The 11,978-nt window shown below is 40.5% G+C and overlaps 5 protein-coding genes across 6 annotated transcripts in view; 3 read left to right on the forward strand and 2 right to left on the reverse strand.

The window, feature by feature from the left end:
- LOC134196446 (U2 small nuclear ribonucleoprotein auxiliary factor 35 kDa subunit-related protein 2-like) overlaps window positions 1–2,534 on the forward strand; it is a 4,771-nt gene extending 2,237 nt beyond the window's left edge. Inside the window, exons 8-12 of the mRNA XM_062665575.1 lie at window positions 302–422; window positions 511–603; window positions 658–713; window positions 1,345–1,454; window positions 1,509–2,534. Coding sequence (XP_062521559.1) covers window positions 302–422; window positions 511–603; window positions 658–713; window positions 1,345–1,454; window positions 1,509–2,266 — 1,138 coding nt within the window. The 3' untranslated portion in view covers window positions 2,267–2,534. The remainder of the gene's footprint in view (window positions 1–301; window positions 423–510; window positions 604–657; window positions 714–1,344; window positions 1,455–1,508) is intronic.
- Window positions 2,535–3,336: 802 nt separating this feature from the next.
- On the reverse strand, window positions 3,337–4,381 carry LOC134196452 (AP-1 complex subunit sigma-2-like). The gene is made up of 4 exons (XM_062665581.1): window positions 4,278–4,381; window positions 4,039–4,217; window positions 3,878–3,986; window positions 3,337–3,638 (listed from the first exon to the last, which is right to left on the reverse strand). Exons 1-4 carry the CDS (start codon window positions 4,302–4,304, stop codon window positions 3,453–3,455), a joined length of 501 nt encoding a protein of 166 aa, XP_062521565.1. The 5' UTR covers window positions 4,305–4,381; the 3' UTR covers window positions 3,337–3,452.
- On the forward strand, window positions 4,326–6,116 carry LOC134196448 (homeobox protein cut-like 1). 2 transcript variants are annotated; one of them, XM_062665578.1, is made up of 3 exons: window positions 4,326–4,438; window positions 4,570–5,315; window positions 5,485–6,116. In XM_062665578.1, the coding sequence occupies exons 2-3, from the start codon at window positions 4,583–4,585 to the stop codon at window positions 5,940–5,942; spliced, it is 1,191 nt and encodes a 396-aa protein (XP_062521562.1). In that variant the 5' UTR covers window positions 4,326–4,438; window positions 4,570–4,582; the 3' UTR covers window positions 5,943–6,116. The 2 variants fall into 2 exon arrangements, with proteins under 2 accessions (XP_062521562.1, XP_062521561.1); XM_062665577.1 differs by lacking the exon at window positions 4,326–4,438 and having other exon boundaries at window positions 4,457–5,315.
- A 114-nt stretch (window positions 6,117–6,230) lies between these two features.
- Window positions 6,231–7,610, reverse strand: LOC134196451 (motile sperm domain-containing protein 1-like). The gene is made up of 3 exons (XM_062665580.1): window positions 7,405–7,610; window positions 7,243–7,318; window positions 6,231–6,769 (listed from the first exon to the last, which is right to left on the reverse strand). Exons 1-3 carry the CDS (start codon window positions 7,538–7,540, stop codon window positions 6,376–6,378), a joined length of 606 nt encoding a protein of 201 aa, XP_062521564.1. The 5' UTR covers window positions 7,541–7,610; the 3' UTR covers window positions 6,231–6,375.
- Window positions 7,589–11,968, forward strand: LOC134196447 (uncharacterized). The gene is made up of 13 exons (XM_062665576.1): window positions 7,589–7,675; window positions 7,734–7,750; window positions 7,810–7,879; window positions 9,268–9,374; window positions 9,436–9,558; window positions 9,675–9,915; window positions 10,015–10,159; window positions 10,301–10,435; window positions 10,493–10,569; window positions 10,907–11,095; window positions 11,163–11,238; window positions 11,562–11,611; window positions 11,691–11,968. The coding sequence occupies exons 1-13, from the start codon at window positions 7,595–7,597 to the stop codon at window positions 11,805–11,807; spliced, it is 1,428 nt and encodes a 475-aa protein (XP_062521560.1). The 5' UTR covers window positions 7,589–7,594; the 3' UTR covers window positions 11,808–11,968.
- The last annotated feature ends 10 nt before the right edge of the window (window positions 11,969–11,978 follow it).

The following is an 11,978-nucleotide window of genomic DNA, read 5'->3' on the forward strand; positions in this document are numbered from 1 at the left end:
GGGAGGGGAGATAGGGAGGGGAGATAGGGAGGGGAGCTAGAGAGGGGGAGCTAGGGAGAGGGAGCTAGGGAGAGGGAGCTAGTGCATCTGTCAATGAGTCTGTTCATGTGGAATGCAGTCATGTGTTTGTTATCACCATTTGGTTTGTCTACTGGTCTATATCTGTAGTAATCTATTCAGCTGTTTCTCTGTTTAGTTGTTAGTTTGTTGAATAACCTGTTTGCATTCTTAATTTCTGTGTTTGTTTGTCCATTCATCGACTCATTCAACTGGTGGTATTTTGTTTGTGTTACTTTTACAGATGTTCGAAGCATCACGACTGGCCAGTGATCAGTTCAACACTGCTAATACCCAACATGTTCAACATTTTTGAGTTGGATCAGCAGCAGCTGAATGAAGCTGATCAAGACGTTGAACTAGAGGTACAATATGCTTTTTATAATTTTAGTTGATATCAATTACAATTATTGATTGTAGTGTGTTGATATCAATTCTAATGATTGATTGTAGTATGATGAAAGGGAAGTCTACTTGAAGTTCATTGATTTTTACGAAGACATCAAACCTGCATTTGAAGATGCTGGTCGTGTAATTCAGCTTAAGGTTTATGACATTGTTAGATTGAAACTTGTCGTTTCCAACTTATGGTGATTACAGGTGTGTTGTAACATGGAGCCCCATCTTCGTGGGAATGTTTATGTTCAATACGAGAAGTGAGACTTCAAGAACTTGCCTGGTTGCTTATTTGTTTGTCTTTCTATCTTTTTATTTTTGTCTGTTTGTGTATCTATCTGTCTGTCTGTTTGTCTGGACCAACACTAGAAGTCATTTATCTAGCAAACAACTGGTCTACTTTGCTGAGGCTTCATCTTCATTAGACAGTGAGGAGACCTTGATGATGGTGTTACTATTGCATTTCTGTATTTGAACTGAGAATCTTTTTCTCCAGTGGTCTTATAAGAATTCGCTTGGGTTTGGTTTTCCTGACTCATCAACAGATGATTGAGACAGATGTTGTAGATCTTTGAGACCATCCAAACTGCATCTTTTAAACGTTCTATGACGAGATGTATCATTTGACAGAGGCACCACTTACTTTTGTTTCAGAGTTGTATTTAATTTTCTTTCTTTCTTCCTGTCTTAAAGCAGCAAAGATATTTTGATCTTGTATTCACTTGGTTGACTGTCACTGATACGACATAGTTTACCATAGGTTGCTACAAAGCCATGAAGCAGCACTATTGTAACTGTCATGTGACATCTAAATTTACATATCTCTACTCCAGTGTCATTTGAGTACTGTACAACATGTTTGTTATACTTCATGTCTTGTTTGTTTTGTAGTGAGGAAGATGCTAGTCGAGCATTTACAATATTTAATGGCCGTTGGTATGCACAACACCAACTGTCTGTTCAGTTTACGTCTGTGAATAACTGGAAAGCTGCAATATGTGGTAAGACAGCATTTGTCTTGCTGCATGTCTTTGTTAACTGCATCTATCGGCTAGGACTTTTCCATCGAAATGCGTGTCCCAAGGGAAGATACTGTAATTTCCTCCATGTTTTCAGAAATCCTAGAAATGAGTTTTCTGAGTTGAAAAGAAGTTCAAGAGATGAAGCTATACACTTTTCACATTATCGCTTTGATACTGCAGCACCAAGAAGCTATAATCATGCGAGGAGTGATAGAAGTGGCTATGAACATGACAGATTTAATAGAAAGCAAAGAAGAAGCAGTGAGAAGTTTTCCGATACTAGTGAGCAGAAAGCACGAGGATCTCATAGACACAGACGATCCAAAAGCAGAGAAAGGCCGAGGACAAGAGACAGAACAAAGTTATCACACAGAGAGAGTCGGTCAAGATCAAGAGAAGGAAGAGCAAGGTCAAGGTCAAGGTCAAGAGACAGACGTAGATCAAGATCAAAGTCATATGATAGACAAAGAACAAGTTCACGAGATAGAGACAGATGGTCAAGATCAAGATCAAGAGCATGGAGTGGTAACAGTGATATCAGTGATGTTGACTCTCCATCAAACAGTGACAAACATCATAGCTCAAAGAGTAGACAGTCAGGAAAAAAGAAAAAGAAGAGACGCAAGTCAAGATCAAGAGAAAGGAAGAGGCGACATAACAACAGTGATGATGAGATTAATCATCACAACCACAAGAAACACAAGGCGAGAGATTTAGCGGATGACAAACAATTGGACAATGAGAAGGAACAAATGAATAGTAAGGATGATAATGAGGATGCTGGTAAATGAAGCCAGTAGAAAATAGTGAGCAATAGGAAAAATCAAGTTGTTGCTAGTGGGATGGTTAGCTGTGTAGCGTTCGTGCATATGCACACGCACGCACACACACACACACACACACACACACACACACACACACACACACACACACACACACACACACACATTTATCAAGTTGAGAATTAATTAACTGCCACAATAGTAATCTATTTATAAAGTGTAGATTATTTTTTCATGGCTTTTGAAATGTCGACAATGGAAACATTTTGAGACTGTACATGACTAAGCAGCACAGAAACCAAACAGACTGTACTCAACTAGGCTCAGTATATTGATGTAGACTTACAAAGGTGCAAACTTTATGGATGCTATTATTACAAGCTGTCTAGTTGTAGTTTTCTTTGTTCAACTTAATTAACCTATCCTTGTCATCAGTGTGTGTGTGTGTGTGTGTGTGTGTGTGTGTGTGTGTGTGTGTGTGTGTGTGTAGGCGGTTATTGAATAGAGTCGTTTTGTGTCCAGACCAGAAGACAACTAGCCGACATCTTAATTCTGCAGTAGCTGCTTTCCAGATCCAGGTGAGTGTGTCATTGGACAAATGGTACACCGGCCTAACGTGAATTCTAAACACTCATCAGTTACAGCAAACCCTATAGGCAGGAATCATGTATCTAAACCAGACAGACAATTGGAATGCAATTGTCATGTCTGTTACATAAGAGTTATTCTTCATTCAGGGTTTCAAGTATTGACACCAATATGACACATACACACCTTTTATAAACCTCCTGTGTCACACCAATACAATCCTGCTATATAGTATGTGTGATTTGTATGTCTAGGAACACCTTCTATCCATATTCTCATTTACACTTCTAAGAATCCATTATACTGGCATGTATGTGAGAGTGATGGATGCCTTTGCATACACCACTACAATTACAACAGTTATGCTAACAATCTGACATATGACTGATGGGATTAATTTATTGTGGTTTTTTGTATTGACTGCAGCTTCTGCCAATATCATAACCTCAACCTTATCACCTGGTATGCAAAGGCATGATTACTACACAGTGGACTGTTTACTCCATTTACTCAGTTCTACTGGTTGCACTCAGCCATAATATACAAAGAGCTGTATGTACCAATTTCAATTCAAGAGCATTACAAAACAGTTTAGTGTAAGTCTGAATCAAGGGATGCCCATCTCATCCAGTACACCTCGGATCGCTTCTGTCTCTTCTTGTAGCAAGTCTTGAGCAGCGATTGCTTTCACTACATTTTTCTTACTAGTTTCCTGTATTTCTCCACTGATTATCAACTCATCAAGAATGAAGTACGCTTTCTCGAAGTTGAAGATGATGTCCAGCTCACATACCTACGCATACAGTCAATGTTTAGACTCTATTATAGATATACAGAATACTTCAACAGTACATACGCACTTAGTGACTACCTGACATTGGGAAATGACTACCACAAGTGGATGGACAGCTGAGATGCAAGTAGATAGACATAGTTGGATGGATGGAGAATAGAAGATATGTCGACTGACACACACACACACACACACACACACACACACACACACACACACAACTGTGACAAGCATCTTACACTTCCAAAGTATTTATCCAATAACTCAACATAACGATGTATCAGCTCGAGAGTAATCAATTCATTGTCGTCTTTGTCAATAGCGGCAAGGAAATACAAACTAGCATACCTAATCAAAATTAATATCAATGACATGACTCGGCTCACAAATTTCTTCGTACCTTTTGTACACTATCTTCATATCTCTCCACTCCAGAAAGTTACACATCTTTGATTTTCGTGAGAGAATGGTAGTGATAAGCTCTCTTGTCGTTCTTTTCTTGTCTTTCTGAGACGCGGCTGTGTACCACTTCTGCAACCTCAGCTTACCTTGCCTGCTAAAGAGCAACACGTAATGAATCTATAAAACAAAACACGATGACAGCAACGACAACAGAACGCAAGAAAGAAGAAGACGAACCATGATGAGTAGAGGTCTTATACGCATGCGTAGCCTTCTTTATATAATCCGGGATATCAGTAATCATACCACGCTATTCGTTATTGGGGCGACAGGTTAGCTCGCCCCGCGCCAACTCGACGTCTCTTGTTGCCAGGCAGTTGCTACATCGTCGTCTCCAGGTGCTCTTCCTTTTTTATCTGACTGAATTGGTGATATCCTGGCATGTCAGTTGACGAGAATCGTTTTCATCTCGCTTCGTGTCTGCCTTCGATGTCCAACTGTTGGCAATCAATTTTTTCTTGCATTTCAGAGCATCAGCAGGCATGGCGGAACCGATGAATGACAAAACCGGTTCTGTGTCGAAACGAGACGAAGAGAAATTGTACGATCGCGCCTCACACGAACGACATGCTGAGAGTGGAGAGAGCAACGAAACGGGCAAGGTATATCCAGAGAAGGGAGTGAAAGAATTGAGATTGCAGTTTCCTCGTGGAGAACAGATTGTGCGCATCGATGAAACAAGAGCGGGAGATTATGACGAGCTCTATCATCGCCTTCTAGACGCCGCTTCTGCTTCAGAACTTGCTGGAGGAATGAGAGTAAAACGCTTTGTATTGCCTCTGTCTGCAACACAGATTAGCATCTTGCCTAACGGAGCTATCATTGTGCCTGAGATGGAGGCAGCGAGTGAGCATCCTTCAGAGCTTGTCGCGTCGCCCGTCTTCAATTTCTCGGCGTCTTCCGATGCTTTGGCTGAAGTGAATCACAGTCTGCCTAGCGACATGAAAGCGGCTATGGCCGGCGTCGAAGATGTGGACACGACTGATATAGCATTGAGAGTACACGATCTACTCGCTACACATCATATCAGTCAAGCTGTCTTTAGTGAGCACATTGTTGGACTGACACAAGGAGCGCTCAGTAACCTTCTCAATAAACCGAAGCCGTGGCCGAACTTGCAAACGATAGGCAGACAGCCGTATCTTCGTATGAAATTGTGGCTTGACAACGAGGGTTTCGACAAACGACTGGCTGCCTTGCTGAAAATACAACATGGTGAGTAGACGCGCAGGTGTCCCTAATACCAATGTGTCTACGTTCCTAGTCATCCCTCCATTGTAAACATGCAGAGAAATGAGTATTATTGTTAGTGTTCTGGTATCTCGCTGGTATAATATTAGCATAAATGAAATTAGTGAGATTACTCTCGCATGTGTCTTTACAGACAAGCGTGGTCATCGCAAACGACCTGGTCCTATGCCAGGCAGTGGTGGAGGCGCTGCTGGTCAGAGTCCGTCCAAGAGAACGCGACATGTTCTCTCTGAAGATCAAAAGAAAGCACTAAATGGTATGTATGCAGATAATCCTAAGCCAAGCAGAACGGAGATTGCTGATAAAGCGGAGGAATTGAGTTTACCAACAAATACAGTTCTCAACTGGTTTCATAACCAGAGGGCAAAAGCTAATAGACTAAGAGCTGAAGCTTCATTGAATGAGTCACATGACAGTGTGGAAGATATGAAGATAACGAGATTGCAAGATAGAGAAGAAACTGCAGGACAGAAGAGAAATAATGGATTGGAGAGCTGTGAGACAAACGAGAGTGAAGTGAAACCTGTCGAGAGCAAAGAAAATGCAGTCGGAATGACTACAACTGGAGATAATGCAGTGGGAGAGTTATGAACCTAACTAACATAATGAGGCCTTTTATCTATTTTCAAATTAGGAGTGGCCACAGCTGCTGTTTCTAGACTGAACTTAAAACAGAACTATTGGAGTATTGGTTAGTTGATGTCAGCAGTTAGTACCAGTGGCCACAGCCTTGCACCAGAACATATATGTACTATAGGTCACATAGATTGCGTCATCCTGAAGAGATCTACAATGCACAAAAAGGAGTGATGATGTGATTTGTGGCAACAGGAAGCTCATATAATACATACACACACACAAATGAACAAACAAAAACACATCGAAGCATTAAACATTTATTTCTCAAAATAAAAGCAGTCACCAGCTGCTCTTTCTATTCTCTCTTTCCATAAACATATATCTCTCTCTCCTTCTCTTATATAACAACTAGCTAAAACTCCCGACTCTGCTCTACTCTTAACAATCAACGAAAAACAATGAATGTTACAAGTCCAAGAATATATGAAGCAACCAGTTTGTGACTAGTTGTGATGGTGAGAAACCGTCCTACTGAATTGTTGTCCTCGGGCCAACACACAACGATGACACACACCATACCGATCAGTAACACCAACAGATTGGGTAGGTCGTGAGACGTCCTCGTTGGTGACAGGGATGTTTGTCTTTGAGGAATCTGAAGTGTAGCGGGCAGCTGTGCAACGGGTTGTTCTGGCTCGGGAGCACTTGCCACCAGTTGTGAGATAATGTCTCTGCTCCCAATCTTTTGCATGCCATTCTCGTATTGTTGAAATAGGTCGATCCTAAATTTGTCACGTTTGCCCAAATTCTGTTTGCACACTTCTTTGTGCCGAACAACTCTACAGAGACGCAAATCATCACCCATATGCTTTTCTAAATTTCCATCACCATATCAACAACCCAGAGACATTCAAATTGATGTGATATTCACACCAAATTGTAAACCATCATCCTAGTTATTAGTAATCCTAATAGCAAGGTTATTCCACCATTACTACACAAGTACATACCGACAATAAGTGTGAAAAGGCAGAATAATAAATTAATCACACTGTGCACACACAACAGTACAAACAAACATCAATAACAACGGTCTGGACCTCCGAGGATAACATTTCAATTTCACTTTGAAGATACAAGATCTAACGCTGTTGAAACGAAAAACTCACGTCTTGACTTCCCATTACATAGTTTGCCTTACACTACAAAAATGTATCTACGTACGGAAATACTAAACCTGTAACTAGCTAACAAGTTGGCACGCCCATACACGTTACATGTCATGTGTACTGTTACAATGTCGAAATCTCACATGTCAACGCATGATCGAGGACGGATGTTTCCTTTCACGTCGACAACTGCGTACTTCCGAGCAGCACTGCAGGAAACTAAACAAACAAACCAGTAACCCCATGATGACGACAGATGGGCGTTACCAGAGACAATCTGTACGAATCTCCGGCGTTGTGTTCACCTGTAAACACCACGGGAAAGTCGTAAGTGTTATAGAGTGTAACGACCAACTTTGGGTTTTGTTCTTCGAAGTTGAGCGTCTCAGGAAACACGAAAACAGGCCACTCGAAAGAAGGCTTTTGTGTTGAAGCCGTCATGTACTGTCAACTAACGTGCTTGATTAGGAAACGCGCGTTAGAAGGTTATTGATCATGGCTTATCCGGTTCGAGCATACATTTATGACATTTCTGGTGGACTGGCAGCACAACTGTCTGAGGCGATACTAGGCAAGGTTTTTGCGTAGATTTTTACATTTTGTGTATGATTTGCAATTGTTGTTCGAAGGGAAGCGACTTGAAGGCATCTGGTCTGTGGGTACTTGATTTGTAGTGTGTTCACGGTGTTGAGAATTGGTTTGCACTGAAGGCATACTGGTGTCGTTGTATATGGGAAGGAATATTTTTTCGGCTCGATGGGGATAGAATCATGCTCTCCAGTAAGACTGCTTGTCTGTCTGTCTGTCCGTCCGTCCGTCCGTCCGTCTGTCTGTCTGTCTGTCTGTCTGTCTCTTTGTCTGTCTGTTCGTCTGTCTGTTCGTTTGTCTGTCTGTAAAGTTGTCCCTAGAGAACTTTCAAAATTGTCACCTAATCATGATGATTATTTGATTTTGACATTCAAGGCCAAGTGCATTAGTTAATCTATGACTTCGTTGTTTGCAAGGACTGGTTTGCTTTCACAAATTCCTAGCATATGTACTAGTAGAGTCTATATGAGAATAAAAGATCTGTCTGTCTGTCTGTCTGTCAATACATATATTTCAAACATCAAACTATAATACATATCAGCAAAGGCAAAAAACTAAAGTTGCAAGCTACATGAAAATGCACATGTGTACACATAGCAGCTAAACTTATGCTACTATCCGTCTGTTCGTTTGTCTGTCTGTCTGTCTGTCTGTCCGTCCGTCCGTCTGTTTGTCTGTCTGTTTATCTGTCTGTCGGTCGGTCTGTCTGTCTGTTTATCTGTCAATACATATATTTTTTATAATGAGCTATAGCACCAAAGCAATAGCTAATCTACGTGTCCATTACATCTAGTATTGTATGTCTGTCTGTTCGTTTGTCTGTCTGTCTCTCTGTCTGTCTGTCTGTCTGTCTGTCTGTCTGTCTGTCTGTTTGTCTGTTCATTTGTCTGTCTGTCCGTCCGTCTGTCTGTCAAATTTTCATATATTTTTATACATCAAAGCTAATACAGGTGAAACTAAAGTAACAGCTAATGAACAACAAGTGTCACAACTACAATTACAATTACACAAATAACAAGTAGCATTAAAAAGCTCCCCTACAGAGTCTACAAATCAAAATTTAGTTTACTGAATTGAAAGTTGAACAACATCTAGACTCTGGCCAGCTTTCTGTCCATATGTCACTCTGATCATCTTTCTATCATCTTTCTAGCCAACACCGAGGCATTGCAACGCTGAAGTTGTACTGACAAGCGTCTTCTCCAATGTGTCTTAAAATCTGAGGAATTGTTTCTGTCTGTCTGTCTGTCTGTCTGTCTGTCTGTCTGTCTGTCTCTTTGTCTGTCTGTTTGTTTGTTTGTCTGTTTGTCTGTCTGTTCGTTTGTTTGTCTGTCTGTCTGTCTGTCTGTCTGTCTGTCTGTCTGTTTATCTGTCAATACGTATATTTTTCATAAATGAACTATAGCACGAAAGCAATAACTAATCTACGTGTTCATTACATCTAGTATTATCTGTCTGCCTGCCTGTCTGTCTGTTTGTCTGTTTGTCTGTCTGTCTGTTTGTCTGTCTGTCTGTCCATCTGTTTTATGTCTTCTTTATCTCAGACTTCGTCTCTCTATATTTTAATTGGTTGTGGACAGGGCGGCACCATTTTGGGTCAACCACATCGAGTTGAAGAACTTGGAGACACTGAAATACCAGAAGAGGTGTTTAACCAATATCTTATTGGATTAAAAGACTCATTCAGGTACATTAAATACAGAATATGTTATAGTCAACTTTTATGGCTCGTTGATTGTTGTCGATAGTCCTGATCAGTATCATCTGCTGGATCATAACTGTAATAACTTTACTGCTGAAGTGTGTCTGTTTCTCACTGGCAAAAGCATTCCTGAGTATATCACCAACTTACCAAGTGAATTTATGAGCACGTGAGAAGATTTGAAGTTGTATCAGACAGACAGACAGACAGACGGACGGACAGACAGACAGACAGACAGACAGACAGATAGAGACACAGCATGTTGTGTACTGATGTGCGTTTTAGTCCATTAGGTGCTATGCTTCGACCAATGCTTGACTCTATGAGTGTTCGACCTACAGAAGGACAAAACGTAGATACAAGATCAGTGCCATTTTATACAGCGTCATCAACCACAACACAGAGCAGTCATACAGTAGAACCATTAGAAACTGAAACGAAATCGAAAGAAACAGAAAGCAAGGAAGCAAAACAGGATGAAGAGTTTGCTCCTATTAAGCGACAAATTTACTGGTCTAAAGAGGAGGTTAGAATTGTTTTAATTTTATCACTTTCTGTGGATGAGTTGTCAGCTGAAGGCTCTGAATGACTACATTGTCATTTTCAATGACTATGTTGTGTGTAGATTTTGGCTGCTCTGAAGTCTGTGAAGGATGCTGGTGGCCAGTTGAAGTTGAGTGAAGATGAGAAGGAACTGATTGAAAAGCTTGAACTGCACGGTCTTGGAAACGAAGCCCAACCATTTCTTCACTCTGTTGTAACACTAATCGGTAAGAATTTACAAAAAAATAGTGTTTGCCTGCATGTTAATTTGTTTGTTGTCTCGCTTCTCGTTGCTGTCTCAATGGCTACCTGTGTATGTTTGTATCTGCTATTTCATATTGCATCTTTTCTTGTGTTTCTCATTGAAGGTCGTCTTCTTCAAATGGCAACATCCAAATCGGCAGACAGGACCGAAAATAGATTAGCTGCTCTTGCTGCTTTTCAACTTCTTACTGTTACAGTGCAATGGCGTGAGGGATTCTATCATTACTCTCAACAAACAGGTCAATGCATCAGACTTGTTGTGACATGCAGCAGGCTAACTGTTAGGTTATCTCCAGACCATTTGGTCTTCAGACTTTACAGGTCATATCTCAAAGTGAAAGACTGGACGATTGATGAGGCCATCAGACAGTTGGTGAGTATTTACTACAATAAACTACACTACCAGTCGAAGTGACAATAAATTCACAAAACATGCAGAAAACCACGCATAATGCTATACAAGAATGTTGTTTTATTGACAGACACGTGTGTGTGTGTGTGTGTGTGTGTGTGTGTGTGTGTGTGTGTGTGTGTGTGTGTGTGTGTGTGTGTGTGTGTGTGTGTGTGTGTCTTATGTGTGTCTTGTGTGTGTGTGTGTGTGTGTGTGTGTGTGTGTGTTTGTGTGTCTGTCTGTCTGTCTGTCTGTCTGTCTGTGTGCACGTGTGCAAGTGTCAATAATTACCAAGGTTTTAGAGATTTTGTTATTTTAGATGATCAATTTATGTTACGTGGATGGAGGATTGTATGTGACTTCTTCCACTCCATGGACTGTTTCTAGAACTGTAACTACCAGCAACTTGCAAGAGACTGTTACTCTTATTGTCAACAGTTTAATTGCAGAAGACACTCATTGTCAGCTAGTTGGATCACAGCTATTGCTAAACATCAGCTGGAACAAAGTGATCTATTTTTAACATAATTTGTTAATAGATGTAACTTGTATGATAATTATTCCTTGTACTACAGTTGGCGGATGGATGTGACATTCAGTGTGCCTCGGCTGCTGGCGAATGCTTGAGATCTACTCGAGACAGACAAACATGTACGTGTTATTTATAGCCAGCTGCTGTAGCCTGCATATATGGCATGCTTTGAGAGAACATTTACAACTTACAACTTGATGTTGGAGAATGTACATTGTGTATGTTTTTAGTCAAAGCTTAGATGCAACAACATAAGTTTAGTATACTGTGTGTGGGGCATATTGGGGTATAATAGAAAGAGATTGATTTTCAAATTGAGTGGAAATGACTACAGGTAAGTTTGAAATGACGTCTACTTTCACTTGTGCAGTTGCTTGATAGTCAACGTATCTCTCAGTAAACTGAATTACATTACAAGCTGTTGAATTTATTTGTTTTGTAGGCCATAATCTTTTCGAGAGTTTGGTAAATCTGGTGAATCATAATCAGGAGGTAAGGCAGTTGCAAATGATGCACAAATAACCATCTTCTCTGAGAATGCAGTTGCACTTGTGTTGATGTCTATATGCAGGTGCTGGATCTTTTGAAAATATTGGAAATCGACGTTGAATGGTTCGGTGCAGAAGACATGTGGAGTAGCAGAACTGAAAAGGAAACTTTTAAGAAGTTTTTATCTCTGCTTGGTTGATCGTTCAACTTGTAGATTTGCTATATCTAAACCGTGCATGTTAGCCAAGTTTACTTTATATCATTAGAAGTCACTGTGTGTGTCATGCAGGATTATTAATTTTAAGTCGCTAAATTGCATCTGTAATGAAAATTTTGGACCCAGGGTGGGTTCATTTTTGGTAGCCACAAA

Source organism: Corticium candelabrum, chromosome 21, assembly GCF_963422355.1.
Source record: "Corticium candelabrum chromosome 21, ooCorCand1.1, whole genome shotgun sequence".
Taxonomy (NCBI): domain Eukaryota; kingdom Metazoa; phylum Porifera; class Homoscleromorpha; order Homosclerophorida; family Plakinidae; genus Corticium; species Corticium candelabrum.